Source organism: Nicotiana tomentosiformis, chromosome 3 (assembly GCF_000390325.3).
Source record: "Nicotiana tomentosiformis chromosome 3, ASM39032v3, whole genome shotgun sequence".
NCBI classification, from domain to species: domain Eukaryota; kingdom Viridiplantae; phylum Streptophyta; class Magnoliopsida; order Solanales; family Solanaceae; genus Nicotiana; species Nicotiana tomentosiformis.
Genome location: NC_090814.1, coordinates 143,726,697 through 143,744,940, shown reverse-complemented (window position 1 = coordinate 143,744,940; position 18,244 = coordinate 143,726,697). Strand labels below are relative to the sequence as shown.

General features: G+C 39.8%; 1 protein-coding gene across 7 annotated transcripts; it reads left to right on the top strand.

The window, feature by feature from the left end:
• The first annotated feature begins 144 nt into the window (after window positions 1–144).
• LOC104107261 (uncharacterized) lies at window positions 145–16,581 on the top strand. 7 transcript variants are annotated; one of them, XM_009616007.4, is made up of 13 exons: window positions 145–304; window positions 493–634; window positions 837–991; window positions 1,408–1,445; window positions 1,519–1,598; window positions 3,563–3,630; window positions 4,319–4,655; window positions 4,883–4,995; window positions 5,095–5,160; window positions 10,266–10,356; window positions 10,466–10,533; window positions 15,980–16,017; window positions 16,150–16,581. In XM_009616007.4, the coding sequence occupies exons 1-13, from the start codon at window positions 242–244 to the stop codon at window positions 16,334–16,336; spliced, it is 1,446 nt and encodes a 481-aa protein (XP_009614302.1). In that variant the 5' UTR covers window positions 145–241; the 3' UTR covers window positions 16,337–16,581. The 7 variants fall into 7 exon arrangements, with proteins under 7 accessions (XP_009614302.1, XP_009614301.1, XP_070053857.1 ...); XM_009616006.4 differs by having other exon boundaries at window positions 831–991; XM_018774515.3 differs by having other exon boundaries at window positions 197–304; window positions 545–634.
• Window positions 16,582–18,244: the final 1,663 nt, after the last annotated feature.

Sequence of the window (18,244 nt, the reverse complement as noted above, 5' to 3'; positions counted from 1 at the left end):
AAGCAATTGTCTACTGAACCCAAACGGACTCTACGGGATGGAAATTGGAAAGATCGCCATTTGATTTTCATCTATTTTGGGACTTAAGGGACAATTAGAGAAAAGTTACCGAACCAAAGTAGAAACTGCTATACTACGAAAATTCTCATTTATATCCACGTGTACCAGACCCCCAAAAAATAGATAAATTCCTTCAGCCGGAGATTTATTAACAGCGTCACCGCCGTCGGACGATAGACGAATGACAGCTTGCAGCTGCAGGTCCTTTTTAAGGTGGCCACTTACCAATTACCAACATTTACAGGTACAACGGTCTCTATTTTTCTCAGAATCGTTTAGTCAAAAATCAAAATATTATAAAAAGTTTTGAAAAGAAATCAAAATTGTAACTCGAACATGTGTTTTGTGCCTATAGTCAAAATCCGAAGATGTATGAACACGTGTCAAATAATATTATTTACATATTTCACTGGGGTAATCTAACTGTTGCAGAGATGTTTTTCTTCTTGCGGTTTTAAATATAACTTGGGGAAGCATATTGAAGGAGTTTTGCGTGTTGCCATGGACCGGAAAAAGCAGAAAATGGTTGCCAAAACATGGAGACATGTTTCTACTCAATCAAGGTCTAATGAAGGTGAGTGTTTCTCACTTCTTAATATTTGATTGAATTGGATCAGTGGTTCTAGGTTGTTAAGCTTTCTGTACTTTCATGTTATCCAAATAATTCAAAGATGATAGTGTTAAATCAGGATATATAGTTATAAAGCAGTTGTAGATTTTTAGGTATCTGATATTCTGTAGAATACACTGTAAAAGATTAATGTTGAAAGTTCTAGGTGATGAGAAGCATAACATTGGAGGTCAAGTGCAAGAAGTTAAATGCACCGTCTCTTCCTATGAGTCAACAGTTTTGGCAGAGGACAGTGGAGCTGAAGTAGTAAATGATGATGAACCACTTTCAGCAGCTCAGAAGCATTCAGTTACATTCGAGGTAATTTTTTTTGGTTGCTTGTAGGCAGAGGCGGATCCAGGATTTAAACTCTATGGGTTCAGCCATTAAGATTCTTATCATTGAACCAGTTGTGTCTTTAAAATTATGGGTTCATATCTACTTTTTGTTGTAATATTAGTGGATTTTTACACATAAATTATGCTTCGCATCGGAAGCTATGGGTTCAGTTGAACTCGGTGTTAGAAGGCTAGATCGGCCTCTGCTTTTAGGTACTGCTGCCCTTGATAATTCGACTAGCTTTTTATGAGTTTTGGCTATTGTCTTTACATGATCTTCACTTTGAGCTCATGGCACTTGTTATGGACGATTTTCATCATAAAATTTAGAGGTCTCCCAATAAAATTGCATCCGATTTTTTCCTACCACTCTCATCTAATTTCCAAACATACCTGCAGGCAGGGGCTTCCTTGATGCGTTTCATCAGAGGGAAAGGGTATGACTTTGTGTGTATTCTTGCTTACCAAAAAACGAGGGGCTGATATGTTGCTTTGATATTTTGCATATAGAGGTGCAACACAGAGGACAATTGAAAAGGAAATGGGAGTTCAAATCATACTTCCATTATCGCGGAAAGAGGATTGTCTAAGTGGGTTGCTTTTTTATTTCTGGCTTATTTTGATTGATTCAGCTTTTTTGCATTTGATTTAGTCGTTCAATTCAATCTAATGATATGGTTTAACCTGAATTTCGCTTCTGAAATGTACTGTATGATTTCTATGACCTACTTATGTTGTTCCTGGACCTGGGTATATTAGTTGATCATTCAACTATCTTAGATGAACTATATATTCTGCTCTATTTGGGCAATTTCATTCTAGGCTGTCTTTTAACACACCTTAGAGATTCTTTATAACTGAAAACTCTCTAAATATCAGACTTATCCTAATGCGACCTAATGTAGGGGTAGCAACAATGATTAATGCGTATATACGCTAGTTCGTATCGGCTGTATAGATCCTATGTTTTGTGTTCTATTCTTAGCTACTGCATTGATTTTTAGAGATCATAGATCTTTTGAGATAACCTTCCTTGATGTGATTTTAGATCTATAAGCACTTTCAATCGCCATAGTGTTGCACCTACGAAGTAGTGCATTCGGATGTCTATGTACTGAAGCAAAACCATCTTAGGCCTCATTTGTTTTTTTATGATTAAGACGTCTAAATCTGAATACACATCTGAATATCAAGATGTGTCTGAATATCAAGATGTGTATTAAGATTAAGACATCTGAATCTGAATACACATCTGAATATCAAGATGTGCATTAAGATCTGAATACTAAATGATTAAGATTGTTTGATTTTTAACATCTGAATGTTAAAATTTATCTTTATTTGAAAATTAATAAACATAAAATTCAAATAAAATACTAATTAATCTAATATTCTATGGTAGTTGCTGATGGTGATGGCTAACGGTGGTGCTTGTGAATGCCGACTAGATGCAACGGTTGGTGATAGTTTTGGTTGATGGTGGTGGTTCAAGGTAGTAGCTGGTGGTAAATGGTAGTGATGGCTATTACTAGTGAGGATGGTGGTGGTGGGTGGTGATAGCTAGTAATGGCGGGCGGTGGAGGTAGTTGTGATTGAGGAAGGCGGTGGTGGGTGGTGGTAGTTTATAATGGGCACTGCCGGCTATGATTGTTGATGGTGATGGGGTGGTTAGTTGTGGTAGTTGAGGTGGATGATGAGTGTTGGTTGTGGTTGAAAATGATAGTGGTGGGAGTGGTGGGGATGGTGGGTGGTGAGAGTCGATAATGGCGGCTATGATTGGGGATGATGATGGTGGTGGTGGTGGGTGGCATGGTGGTAGTTGATAATGGTTGGCGGTGGCGGCAGTCCATAATGAATGTGGATGGTAGCATCCTAATGAAATTAAGTCTCTGTTATAGATCTTAATCATACAGACCTATTCAGACCCATTAAAATGGTTGTGAAGTTAAAAAAATAAATACACTTAATAATTAAGATCTGAATAATTAAGATTCAGACTTTAAAAACAAACGCACTTAATGTCTGAGATCTGAATAATTAAGATTCAAACCTCCATTGAGTGCAAACAAATGAGGCCTTAGTTACCCTTCTCTCATTTATTCTTTACGTGGATTGCTTGTATCTTCTGTCTGATGCAGTTATTTTTAATCCTAATATTTGGTGATACTACAGTTTTTTCTTTTCCGAAAATTCCAAGCTCAAGTCCATTCGTATCTGCTACCACAGTTTGTTTGACCCAAAATTTTGGAAGCATGCTGTGATAATGTGCTTTGCTCTTTTCTTGTCATTGGTTGTGGTGATTGGCTTTTGGTCTCTCCTTTGTGATGTATTATTCTCAGTAAATCTCCTAAATGGAGTTGGTGTCCACTTTTCTTAATGTTTTTGGTACTTGTAACTTCCACCATAACTTGTTTCTTTCAGAGTGATTGGACCTTTTTAAATTGTTTTTGTATTGATCTATACTGAATATGGGGTCAGTACGTCAGTATTGAAATCCAAAATGTCTATGTTTGATTTTTTCCCCTATTTTTTAATATAGTGTTACATATTGCAGTCATAGAAGGAAATTCTGCTGAAAGTGTGGCAAGAGCATCAGATAGAGTCCAAGCCATAATTGATGAGGTTAGCACCAACATTTAATTTTGTCCGTGCTAGCAGTCAAATAAGGAAAAAAGAAATAGCATTGCATATTTGTCAACTTCTCTTGAGCTTGTACCTATAAACTCTGGTAACATGTTTGTATCTGTTTTTGCTCAAAGATTTTAATTTTGATTCTCTTACTTTTACTTCTAAATGTTCATGCTATGATGATTTTTGATGAAGTTTAGCTGATGCATTATGGCACGAACGCAAAATACACATAAGATATCTTACCGTATGTCATCCAGTGTCATTTCTTGCAACTCTTAAGAGCCTTTTCCTGTTTAAAGTTTGTCCAGTTATCACTTGGTTTTGACCTTGAACCTTCACATTTGAAGTTGCTTTTTTGATTACCTCTCTCTCTCTCTCTCTCTCAACTGAAACTAACGTATTAACTGTCTACTGGAACTCTTAGCTTTCCTGGCACTTTCAAAATGATTAATAATTCAGAACTTTGAAATAACATTCTTGTCTAATTTTATTTTATCTGTTAAGCAGATTTTTATAAAATGCTCAAGTGTGATTCATTATACTTGCTTGTGTTATGAGGAATCTTGCTCAAGAGTGATTCGTCATTCTTGCTTGTGTCATGAGGAATCTTACTATTTTCTTCATCTCAATTTTGATTGCATTGTGCTCATAAGTGTTATTTGCGCGTCTTTTTCTGTAGGCAGTTAAAAGCCGGAATCTTGACTACTCTCACTTTGTATCACTTCCATTGGCCATACACCCTGAACTGGTCAAGAAGCTCATCAACTTTCAGAACTCGATTCTTGGAATTACCGAAGTTAATCAAGATGAAAATTTGGAATGTGATTCAAGTGGTAACACTTCTGATTCGGAAGGTGAGGAGCAGGACTTGAGTAAACCACGGGTTGCAGTGGAAGTCAAGACTGAAGATTCTAATGATCATGTTAAAGTGGATATAACCAACATGCCACTCGTGAGTTACTCGCCTAAAGTGTCCAAGTCCTCTATTTCAGAATCAAAGGCTTCTAAACTGTTAGGTATAAGATCTATGTATTATGTTACTTTTATCAAAAGATGAAGAGAGAAAAAGGATTCATGTACTATGTTGTAAAAGATTTCTGTGGTGAAAATTCTTATCTCTGCATTTCCTTCGTATGTTTATGATAAAATCTATCCCTATCTTTCAACCTAGATCAGGAGCTCATTGCTTCCTTCTTTATGTCTTAATCCCTAACAAAATTAATGAATGTTTTCCACTCAACAGGTTTGGAAATTGAGAAGTCCATCTTTATTAATCCAAAAACATTCCACTTGACTGTGCTCATGCTGAAGCTTTGGAATAAGGACCGAATTGAAGCTGCTTCTGAGGTTTTGCGGGTAAATTTCCAATTAGATGGCCATTTTCTTCCTTTGTAATATCTTTTTCTCTGTCTAACTCTTCAAAATAAAAAATTGCGCTTCCTATTGTGTTTCCAGACTGTCTCACCAAAAGTAATTGATGCTTTGGAGAGCCAACCCGTGTCTATAAGACTGAAGGGTTTGGTAAGTCTTTATCCAAGTTATACAATTATGGACTTCAGGCTGCTATAGGTGACAACCATTGCACTTAATCTTTATGATCCTTCTTTTTCAAGTTTACTCATTATAATCTTTCACTTGTCTGTGAACATAAAAGGTGTTACTGGAATATTTTATTGTCCTAGGTGGCTAGGTTATATCATCTCTTAAGCGGAGCTAATTTTATTTGTACACTGAGCTGGTTAGCATGACAGTTTAACTGGCATGGTAACCCTTTCCTTGAACTTTGACTGTGGAATTTGCTTTATCTGCTTGCTATCAATCTCTGGGTGAATCTTCTGTTACTAATTGGCATAAGAAATATAGGTTAACACCAAGAAGTGGGTAACCTATTATTGATTGGCATAAAAAGTTTAGACTAGCGTCTGTAGAAACCCTTAAACCTTTACTGAAGTTTCAAGTAAGTCCTGTTTAAAAATATCATTCACGGCATGATAAGAAAGGCGGCGAGAGAGGTGCTAGGGGTCTCGAAGGGTTACTAATGGCGGGCACCAAGGCGACTGGTGGTGGAATGATGTGGTCCAAGGTAAAGTGGAAGCAAAGAAAGCAGCATATCTTAGGTTAGTGAAGAGCACAAACGAGGAAGAGAGGAGAGTGAATAGAGGAAGATATAAGAAAGCCAGGAAGGAGGCGAAGTTAGCGGTCACGGAGGCTAAGGATGCAGCGTTTGGTCGTCTGTACAATGAGTTGGGGGACAAAGGAGGGGAGAAGAAGCTATTTCGGCTGGCCAAGGCTAGAGAGAGGAAGGCTCGTGACTTGGATCAAGTGAGGTGCATCAAGGACGAGGAAGGCAGAGTATTGACGAAAGATGCCCAGATTAAGCGGAGATGGCAGGATTACTTCTATCGGCTTATGAATGAAGAAGAGGACAGAAACATTGTGCTAGGGGAATTGGGTCACTCCGGGAGTCACCAAGACTTTAGGTATTGTAGGCGTATTAAGGTTGAGGAGGTCGTGGGAGCTATGCGCAAGATGAGTAGAGGCCAAGCGACCGGGCCGGACGAAATTCCGGTGGAATTGTGGAGGTGTGTGGGTAGAGCAGGCTTGGAATGGTTGACTGCGCTATTTAATGTTATCTTCAGGACGAAAAGGATGCCAGATGAATAGAGGTGGAGTACGATGATACCGCTGTTCAAGAACAAATGTGACATCCAGAATTATAACAACTATAGAGGCATCAAGTTACTAAGTCATACCATGAAAGTTTGGGAGAGGGTGGTGGAAGGAAGCGTAAGGAGGGCAATGTCTATATCCGACAACCAATTCGGATTCATGCCGGGTCGGTCTACTACGGAAGCTGTCCACCTTATAAGGAGGTTGGTGGCACAGTACAAGGATAGGAAAAAAGATTTGCACATGGTGTTTATTGACCTAGAGAAAGCGTATAACAAGGTTCCTAGGGAGATTCTTTGGAGATGCCTGGAGGGGAAAGATGTGCCGGTAGTTTACATTAGGGTATTAAAAGACATGTATGAGGGAGTTAAGACTCGGGTTAGGACTGTGGAAGGTGACTCGGAGCACTTTTCGGTTGTTATGGGGTTGCACCAAGGGTTTGCGCTCAGCCCGTTCTTATTTGCCCTGGTGATGGATGCGCTAACACACCATATTCAAGGGGAGGTGCCATGGTGTATGTTGTTCGCTGATGATATAGTACTGATTGATGAGACGCGAAGCGACGTTAATGAGAGGCTGGAGATTTGGAGACAGACCCTTGAGGTTAAAGGTTTCAAGTTGAGTAGGACTAAGACAGAATATCTGGAGTGTAAGTTCAGCGATGAGTCGGGAGAAGGGGACATGGATGTGAGGCTTGACTCTCGAGTCATCCCTAAGAGAGGGAGTTTCAAGTACCTTGGATCAATTATTCAGGGGGATGGGGAGATAGACGAGGATGTCACGCACCGTATATGAGTGGGGTGGATGAAATGGAGGTTAGCATCTGGAGTCCTGTGTGACAAGAAAGTGCCACCGAAACTCAAAGGCAAGTTCTATAGAGCGGTGGTTAGACCGGCCATGTTGTATGGGGCTGAGTGTTAGGTAGCCAAGAATTCCTATACCCAGAAGATGCAAGTGGCAGAAATGAGGATGTTGAGATGGATGTGTGGGCACACTAGGCTGGATAAGATTAGGATGTAGATATGCGGGAGAAGGTGGGCGTGGCTCCCATGGACGACAAGATGCGGGAAGTGAGGCTTAGATGGTTCGGGCACGTGCGGAGGAGAAGCATAGATGCCCCGGTTAGGAGGTGTGAGACGTTAGCATTGGCAGGTACGAGGAGAGGTAGAGGACGACCTAAGAAGTATTGGGGTGAGGTGATCAGGCAAGACATAGCGCGACTTCAGATCTCCGAGGACATGGCTCTGGATATGAAGGGGTGGAGGTCGAGCATTAGGGTTGTAGGTTAGGGTTGTTCCGGGGGCGGGGCTGGCCTGTTGTTGTTTCGCCGTGGGTTGGTAGTGGTTTGTGTAGTTTCCTCACTATTTTCTATGGTAGTATTGTTGTTTATAGTTATTGCTTTTACATCTATTTTTCTATTTCTTACGATGTTGTTAATATTTTTTATCTTCTATTGCTGTCACTGACCTATTGTCTATTGTTTATTTTTCTTCTTTTCGAGTCGAGGGTCTTTCGGAAACAGCCTCTCTACCCCTCTGGGGGTAGGGGTAAGGTCTGCGTACTCTCTACCCTCCCCAGGGCCCACTTGCGGGATCATAATGGGTTGTTGTTGTTGTATTCACGGGCATGAAAAGTTGACTAAAATCTATAGAAACCATTAAGCTTCTACTGAAGTTTCATGTAATCCTATTACAAAATTCAAATATATATATATATATATATATATATATATATATTTTGAAACCTCAAAAGACTTATAAGAAAAATTATCTGCCACCACTCATACCAGCTCATGCCAGTAGAGGCCAAAAACCAAGAAAATGGAAGGATGCTTTAGATTGAGCAGAAGGTTTATTGGTTCTCTTGCTGTAGCAAATGTATTTCAATATTAATGGTTATCTTGATGCAGCAAATATAATTTGGATCTAGGATTTGTTGATCAAAGTAAAAGACGAGGGAAAGTAGTGATAAGGATTCTCCACCTACCATAAGATTAGTGGGAAAGGATCACTGATGGGCTCCTATGTAGGGGAAGGGAGCGGGCTCTATCATCTCTTGCTGAGATGGTAGAAAGTTCTTGAACGAACATTGATGGAAGACATCTAGGAGCAAGTAGCCTTTCGGTGCTCACACTTTTTAGCACCTTGAGCCTAAGATTATTGCAACAGTCATATAGGAAGTGTTTCATATGCTATTATAGAAACTAACGTTTTATATTATTTAAGTTCATTTGGACGAAGATCATTTATATTTTTTTGTTTTCAGTATTAAACAGAAAAAAAAGGGGCAGTCCGGTGCACTAAGCTCCCGCTATGCGCGGGGTCCAGGGAAGGGACGGACCACAAGGGTCTATTGTACGCAGCCTTATCCTGCATTTCTGCTAGAGACTGCATTAAACAACAACAACAACAACAACCCAGTATAATCCCACTAGTGGGGTCTGGGGAGGTTAGTGTGTACGCAGACCTTACCCCTACCCTGGGGTAAAGAGGCTGTTTCTGATAGACCCTCGGCTCCCTCCCTCCAAGAACTCCCCACCTTACTCTTGGGGTGACTCGAACTCACAACCTCTTGGTTGGAAGTGGAGGGTTGCTCACCACTAGATCAACCCACTCTTGTCTAAACATTCTCTAAAAATTTAACTTGCACTTTAATCTTTTACTTCAAAAGAAAAATGATAGATCTCATACTAAAGATATCTGAAAAATGTCCAACTATAAGGTTGGAATTTAAGTTATCACCTAACGTGCTTGTTCCTTTTTTGTTTTTATAAGTAAACATGTTTTGAACGTGATATTCTATGTAACATTGCCGTGCACTACAAAATTTCAATAGCTTGATGTGCAAAGTGAAATAATACGAGTTAACTTTAATCAATTTAGTTGTACTTCTCTAGTAAGTTTTTGCCTTTTTCCTTTTCTGGAGAGTTATTGCCAGGCTTAGGACGCAGTATGTGTTTACTTGCTTAGATATGTATATTTTCCACTCAAATTTTATTGTACGGATTCTGATGTATATTTATTGTGTTATAATAATTTGCTAGTTTCAAATATTTCTTGTGGTTTCATGATTTTCTATCAATGGCAGTGACTAAGGAAATATTGATAAGTTAATGGCTTTGGAAAAACACTAAAAAGGGAAAGAACATATCTTCCAAACAGGATACAGGGAAGTAGTATATTATTGTTAATATTTTGTAACGAAACTGTAGCGCAATTGAAGAAGAAACATAGATCAGGTCTGCCTCGACTTTTTATGCTTAAAAGGAAGAATTACAAACAAAAATGACAACACGTGAAAGAAAGTACAACAACAACAACAACCCAGTATAATCCCACTATTGGGGTATGTGGAGGGTAGTTTGTACGCAAACCTTACCCCTACCCTAAGGTAGAGAGGCTGTTTCCGATAGACCCTCGGCTCCCTCCCTCCAAGAACTCCCCACCTTGCTCTTGGGGTGACTCGAACTCACAACCTCTTGGTTGGAAGTGGAGGGTACTCACCACTAGAGCAACCCACTCTTGTCAACACGTGAAAGAAAGTGGAAACATTAAATAGCAAATAGACTTCTATATTTTTTAACTCAGAAACAAGGAACGGGTAAATTTGTATTAAAGTTTTCAAATATGCCACTGATAGCAATGTTGACCCACTTGGAATTAGGCGAAAGCAAATGAACAAAATGATAAGTTCTGTTTCATGTGACACCAATCTCTTTTGGTGGATGCGTCTTCAATTGGTTGGTCTTTGTATGTATGTATGTATGTATGTGAGTGTGTGTGTGAGAGAGAGGGAGGAGAAGGAGAAGGAGAAGGAGAGGGAGGGAGGGGGAGAGAGAGAGACTACATACCATGTAGATTTTTAGATGCTGGATACTTCTGGACTGTTGCTTTAATGAGATTTCACAAGGTCACAACTTTTCTTGGCTGGAACTCAAATTTGTTCTTATCCTGCAGGAAAGCATGAGAGGTTCTCCAGCAAAAGCTCGTGTTGTATATGCTCCTGTGGAAGTAATTGGTGGTGAAGACCGACTTTTACGTGCCTGTCGTATCCATAGTTTCTGGCATCTTCTTCCCTTGCCCTACGTACTTTTTTATTTTCTCTGCTATTTATAAGGGTATTTAGTACCTGCATTTGTTATCCTAAGCCTTTCTAGAGGTGATCACTAATGCGTTCACTGAAGCTGGTCTTGTTCTTGAAAAAGATGCAAACCAGAAGTTAAAGGTATAGCTTTCAAGGTGTTAATTCTTTCTTCTAGTTAATGTTGGCAATTTCTCTATTGTTTGTCCGATAGGACTCTCTATTTCTCTTGATGCTGCGTTCAAATACTTTGACCATTCAATCTAGTGCTGCACTGCTCCTTCTTCTTCCTTGCTTTTCCTTCCCCCACCGATCTCTCCACTTTCTTTTCTCAGAAAAGCAATTTATTCATCGCAAGCAAAGGCCTAAAAGCAGCACCTGGTAGTGACTCTGGGTCACGACCCAATTCTCTCTCCTAGTCTCTACTACTAGGTAAGCCTAATACTTGCGGAATAAAGAAAATGAAAGGAAAACTTTAACAGCCAACTGCAGCAGATAATTAAACAACTGATAAAAATGCCGTCCGGCATATTCAATAACCGACACTCGAGTATACAATGTATTCCCAAAACCCGAAACATCGTAAGTCACAAGCTACAGAAGAACAACTAGTATCTCTATACCACCAGAGTCTAATAAAAGAAGTACATAAGGTAATTGACATAGGGGAGAATAGAGGGGGGTTCCGAGGTCTGCGGACGCGGCAGATATACCTTGAAGCCTCCAAACTGTCACTGCTCACTGATGACGTGGCTGAAAAGAAGCACCTGGATCTGCACACAAAACATGTGCAGAAGAGTAGCATGAGTACACCACAACGATACCCAGTAAGTGCCAAGCCTAACCTCGGTAGAGTAGTGACGAGGTCAGGTCAGACCCACAGGTATATAATAAATAAAGCAGGAGAATATGACAGTATAATAAGAGACTGGAATTTAACAAAAGGAAAACATAGCGAAATAACAGTACAACACACAGGTATAAACAACAGGGGATCTCCCGAGATACCGTCTCGTAGTCCCAAAATAAATAGGCAGGGAGAACTCCCGAAGTATCGCCTCGTAGTCTCAAAAGTAAATACAGGGAGAATTCCCGAGGTACCGCCTCGTAGTCTCAAAAGTAAATGTGCAAGGAGAACTCCCGAGGAACCGCCTCGTAGTCTCAAAAGTAAATGTGCAGGGAGAACTCCCGAGGAACCGCCTCGTAGTCTCAAAAGTAAATGTGCAGAGAGAACTCCCGAGGAACCGCCTCGTAGTCTCAAAAGTAAACACACAGCTCAAACCGATAAATACCACAGTTAACCGCAGGAATTCTACAGTTAAGACTGATAAAGAACAAGGAAAAGCAGGAAATCAACTAGGCATGCTGCACAGAGTTCAAATAAGTAGTTAAAGCACGTAGACATGCGATATTAGACTAAACAAGATTACTACACATATTGGTATAACTCAATTAAGAATGAAAACAGGTTACTACTCAGTAAAAATCGGGTTTTACAACAAATAGCCCGTGTACGCACTCGTCACCTCGCGTACACGGGGCTCACATATCACAACAGTACCAAATCCTAAGGGGATTTCCCCCACATAAGGTTAGGCAAGCCACTTACCTCGAACCAAGCTCAATCAATCAGTAAGAATGTCTTTTCCTCGATTATCCGACTACGAATGGCTCAAATCTAGCAAAAAACAATTACATATCATAAATACAACTATAATAGACTAATCTAATTAAGGAAATCAAGACTTTAACAAGAATTTCGAAAATCGCCCTAAAAAGTCGACCCGGGCCCACGTTTCGAAATCGGGTAAAAGTCACAAAATATGAACTCCCATTCACTCACGAGTCCAACCATACCATAATTACCAATATCCGACATCAACTCGACCCTCAAATCCTCAAATCAAACTCTCTAAATCCCTAGCCTCAAACTCCCAAATTCCACCTTAAATACACACTAACTAGGTGGAAAAATAAATGGGAAAGCAAGATTATTGATCAAAAATAAACACAAGGGACTTACCTCAAGAAATCCCTCGAAAATGCTCTCAAGAAATCGCCAAACCCGAGCTCACAATGAGCAAAAATCGCGAACCCTTGCTTTTAAGTGTTTTGTCCAGCATTTCTGCTTATGCTGTCACTTAGCCGCATCTGCGGCGTCGCAGAAGAGACGACATTCCCGCATATGCAGTTCCTTCGCTCCTGCGATCGACTCTCCCGCACCTGCGCCTCCCCCACTTCTGCGGTCTAAATCTCGCTTCTGCGGGTGCGCATCTGCGCCAAAGCACTGGTCCGCTTCTGCGATCGATCCCCCGCAGAAGCGACTCCACTTCTGCGGCCTTAACACCGCACCTGCGACCACCGGCCATTTCCCCCAGCCCTCACCTGCTCCATATTGCTCGCACCTGCGGGCATCGCACCTGCGGTCAGCCTTGCGCAGGTGCGATTACACCAGAACCAGCCCAGCACCAGAAAATCTTCTAAGTCCAAAAATGATCCGTTAACCATCCGAAACTCACCCGAGACCCCCGGGACCTCAACCAAATATACCAACCAGTCCTAAAACATCACACGAACTTAGTCGAGCCTTTAAATCAGATCAAACAACGCTAAAAACACGAATTACACATCGATTCAAGCCTAATGAACTTCAAAGTTTCAAACTTCCACAACCGATGCCGAATCCTATCAAACCACGTCCGATTGACCTCAAATTTTGCACACAAGTCATATTTGATATTTCAGACCTACTCCAACTTCCGGAATCAGAATCCGACCCCGATATCAAAAAGTCCATTACCGGTCAAACTTCCCAAAAATTCAACTTTCGCCATTTCTAGCCTAATTTAGCTACAGATCTTCAAAACACAATCCGGACACGTTCTAAGTCCAAAATCACCCAACGGAGCTAACGGAACCGACGAAACTCCATTCCGGAGTCGTCTTCACACAGTTCCAGCTACGGTCAAAATCCTAAGACTTAAGTTTCCGTTTTAGGGATTAGTGTCCCAAATCACTCCGAAACCACAACAAAACCTCCCGACAAGTCACATAAGCCGAAAAAAGATACGGGGGAAGCAATAAATAGGGGATCGGGGCTAATACTCTCAAAACGACCGGTCGAATCGTTACACTCTGTTAATACATCAAAAGTAAAACAGTTTCACTCGCCACCAAGAGTCAATATTGCTGCGTCCATTTTAATTATGACACCTTTTTGAATTTAGCATTCTCGAACCCTAACTCATTTTCACCTCCTGCATTCCAACTTTATCTGTGTGGAACTTGTTTCTTCAGTTGTATTTTGCTTGCTGGTGTTGTCTTGTGGTGTTCGTTTGTTTTTTCTGGTATCAAGTATTAAATACTAGAACACTGCTTGAGCTCATTCAAGTATGTTTTCTTTTTTACGGTTACTTTCAAGAAAAGCTTGGGCCTCTAAAATTGTTTAGACTTGCACTTGATACAAGTTACTTTTCTAGATGTATTCTGTTAGTTTACAGCATGTATATAGTGTAGTATTGTCCCACATTGGTAGAAGAGTAGCATGTCCTTGTATAGTATAGCTATAAATAAGGATCTCTTGTATTGTATTGTTCATTCAATATCAATAACATATTTTCTCCCGTGCCTTCTCACATGGTATCGGAGCAATTGTGAGAGACTTATCGCTGTGCATAAATTCCAGCGATTCCGGGAAAGAGAAATCAGTATTTTTTAAGGCTGTTTTCTATCTGCTTCATTTCTGTCAGTGTTGTGCAAAATCCAACACTACCACAAGAGTCGTCACTGTCCGGCGACCAAACCCCAGTGAAAAACTCCGGCAGCAGCCTCCTCACGCGCCTCCACGCGCCACCAGAAGCTCACGCGCCGGCGCGTACGACCACTTCCGGCCATTTTTTGAAAATCTTCCTTCATAACAGTTGGGTCGCCTGGTAATTCCGATCCTACCCCTACTGTTTTTATTTCATTCCGACAACTTTGAGTTTTTTCCGGCAGCTATAGTACTATTCCGACAGCTACAGTAGATTCCGGCAGCTACAGTTTTTCAGTATTCTGTTTCTGTGTTTCCGTACACTGTTTCAGTGGATTACAGTTGATTCTTTCTCCTATTTGGTAATAATTTGCAACAATGTCTTTGGGATTTGATGCTTTTGGGTCTAGAAACATGAGTTCTGGAAGCTCTAGTGCTATTATTACCTCGGAACCTTTAATGGGAGGTTCAAACTACTTAGCTTGGGCTTCATCTGTCGAGTTATGGTGTAGAGGTCAAGGTGTTCAAGATCATATAATCAAACAGTCTAGCGATGGAGATGAAAAGGCAATAGCACTTTGGGCAAAAATCGATGCTCAGTTATGTAGCATCTTGTGGCGATCTATTGATTCCAAGTTGATGCCCTTGTTTCGTCCATTCCAGACATGTTATTTGGTTTGGGCAAAGGCACGCACCTTATACACTAATGACATATCTCGCTTCTATGATGTGATATCACGGATGACAAACTTAAAGAAGCAGGAATTGGATATGTCTACTTACTTGGGTCAAGTACAGGCAGTCATGGAGGAATTTGAGAAGTTGATGCCAGTTTCTGCTAGTGTGGAAAAACAACAAGAGCAGCGACAGAAGATGTTTCTTGTTCTTACCCTCGCTGGACTTCCTAATGATCTTGATTCAGTACGCGACCAGATTTTGGCTAGTCCGTCTGTCCCGACAGTTGATGAATTATTCTCTAGATTACTCCGCCTTGCTGCTGCACCAAGTCCATCAGTGATCTCATCACAGATACTTGATTCCTCTGTTCTTGCATCCCAGACAATGGATGTTCGGGCATCTCAAACTATGGAGCATAGACGAGGAGGAGGTCGTTTTGGAAAATCTAGACCCAAGTGTTCTTATTGTCACAAACTTGGACACACTCGTGAAATGTGCTATTCCTTACATGGTCGTCCACCCAAAAATGCTTACATTGCTCAGACCGAGACTCCAGGTAACCAAGGATTTTCTTTATCTAAAGAAGAATATAATGAGCTCTTTCAGTATCGAGCAAGTAAGCAGACATCTCCGGTGTTCCATGAGAGAACTAAACACATTGAGATTGATTGTCACTTCGTCAGAGAAAAGATACTTTCAGGAGAGATTGTTACAAAGTTTGTGAGGTCGAATGATCAACTTGCAGATATTTTCACCAAGTCCCTCACTGGTCCTCGTATTGGTTATATATGTAACAAGCTCGGTACATATGATTTGTATGCACCTGCTTGAGGGGGAGTGTTAGTTTACAGCATGTATATAGTGTAGTATTGTCCCACATTGGTAGAAGAGTAGTATGTCCTTGTATAGTATAGCTATAAATAAGGACCTCTTGTATTGTATTGTTCATTCAATATCAATAACATATTTTCTCCCGTGCCTTCTCACATATTCTATTGTCTTGGTGGTCCTTTTCCTTTTACAAATTTACTACCTGAATACATATAGCTGATCCATGAAACTGTCGTGGTGGAAATTGCTAAATTTGCATTCTTTTATATTTTTGCTGTTTTCTTGATTTGAAAAGTTCCTGATAAGCCTTTTCTGCCCCTTCTAATACAGTTGCATGCCACTATAATGAATGCGCGACACAGAAAAAGGTGCCATATTTTATTCTTTTGTTGCATACTCTTGTTTATTTGTCAGCTTAAATTCTCTATCATGATTCTAGTGGCTGCATAACTCTTTTTGTTGTTACTGGTGCCACTGACTTACCGTTCTCTAATTGATAGCAAAACAAGATCAAGAAAAGCTGATTCCTTTGATGCACGAACAATTTTTGGTCAATATGGCTCGGAAGAATGGGGAGAGTATCTTATCCGTGAAGCTCATCTTTCACAAAGGTTTGTGTTCGATGACAATGGCTATTACCATTGCTGTGCTTCCATCCCATTTCCTGAAGAGATGCAGCTAGATTGAGTTTTAGAAGCCGGGTTTAATAGTTTGTTTTTTCCTGTTACTGGTAGTATACTCTCCTAGTTAATTGTGTTTGGATCATCCATTATACTCTAGGCTGTTTGGTTGAAGCTGAGAGTTATTATTCTGTGTGCGACCAATGTACCCTGAAAGACACAGACGAGTTCTTTTTAACTCTCAATATCATGTGTAGAATTCCAGAAATCTTTGTCCTGCATTAATTTTTAAACATTGGGTACATTTAGCTAGTTATTTGAGCACCCTGCTGCTGGAAATTCTGGATGGCTCTAGTGATTAGGCCGTTTCTAATTTGACTTAATGGGTAGTTTTTAGAGTTATGCTGACGTGTTTGAAGGCTAGTTAGAGATGTGTAGTATTCTTCATTGCCTTTGCCATAGCTTCTTTAGAGTTAGTGAAGCTCTATAGAAGAACCTGGACCCAGAAACTTGATATTTATTCGATGAAAAGTTGTTTTTTCATGGAATTCTCAGCTATCAAGTAAGAAATGCCTCTTACTTTAACTTTTGCAATGGGGTAGCACCAGATAAATAAAACAAACAAATAAGTGAACACTTCATGTTTAACTTCTGCTACTATCTCGTAACCTTAAAATGAAAGCTATCAATCTTCTTTTTCTACCCCGAAGCGATGAAATAGGACATATTCCACCATTTTTTAACTTCTGAGTGCCAATTGACTGCTGCCAATTTTTGCAACTTCACTTTTTTGGCAAGATTTACTATGCTGCCATCTTGTTAAACTGTTAATCCTTGGTGTATGTAAAATCAAAAGTTTAATTGGAGGCCTTTAAGTGACGTTTCTTTGGTTACAAGCAGGACCAGGGCATAAATGAAGCAGGCACCATATAGAAGTTTGTTTTAAATCTTGCTCACAATCGTTTGTCTTTCAATCCTCCTCACAATGATCCGATCTTTCGATCTAAGAGTATTGAAGTCGTCTTTAGTAGCCTTAGATTGAGAATTTCTTGGTAGGAAGCATTTCTATTTCCTTCACATGTTCTTAATTGTCCACCTCCCACACCGTCCTTTCTTACTAAATTGGTAATTTTAAACGTAGCAAGTAAAAAGCTTTGGAGTCTAACATTAAGGTTCAAGAGAAATTCAAAAGTTAAGGATGTAGCAATTACCACATATTTGTCATGAGTCACTTGTCAATAGTAATCCAAATGATTTCGGCAGACCAAGAATCAATATGGGATATGGTCGGTTACGAAACCGCCGCACAAATTAGGTTTGACCTTTCAAGAGGCAATAATTCATTTATATAGGTCATGTATGCTTGTGGTAAATTGTAGATGAAGATGGCTGTTAGTCAAGTTCAAGGACGAAGCATAGTGATGTAACGACAAAACCGAACTAACTTGTGATCAATTATAAGGCATTATTGTGCTTTTGTAATCGCAATAATTTCTTCTTGTCTCCTTTTTAGAATTTGTACATGATTTTTCATTAGCTTGTACATATTCAGATGCAAGGGGTATACAACAATCGAACTAAAAAAACTAAATAAGCGATATTTTATTTTATTTTTGGTTTTGTTTGGTTTAAAAAGAAGGATAATATATGATTTTATTTTATTTTATTTAAAAAAGTCTGAGCCAACCGATAAATTATAATACACAAATCTTTTGTGATTAATCATATATTAACACATCATTTCTTGATGATGTTGAAAGATGGCTATTTGAACTTGCTTCTATCGTACTTGTCAAAATCAATAAATTGACAAATTGAATCGATAAATTTATAGTACTATAATATTTGGTTTAATTTGGTTTTAATGATTAAAAATCAACTAAAGTTTTTTGGTGTTCCAAATTTATTCGTTGCAAAGCATCCTCATCTTGCCGTGTATATGTATTATTACGCATATTATGTCAATGGACTTGTA

Bases quoted from the DNA above. Each gene is read 5' to 3' on its own strand.
- LOC104107261 (XM_009616006.4), top strand. From the start codon at position 242: ATGACAGCTTGCAGCTGCAGGTCCTTTTTAAGGTGGCCACTTACCAAT. The intron at 305-492 runs GTACAACGGTCT...TAACTGTTGCAG, and splicing joins CCAATTACCAACATTTACAG to AGATGTTTTTCTTCTTGCGG. The intron at 4,996-5,094 runs GTAAATTTCCAA...TTGTGTTTCCAG, and splicing joins CTGCTTCTGAGGTTTTGCGG to ACTGTCTCACCAAAAGTAAT.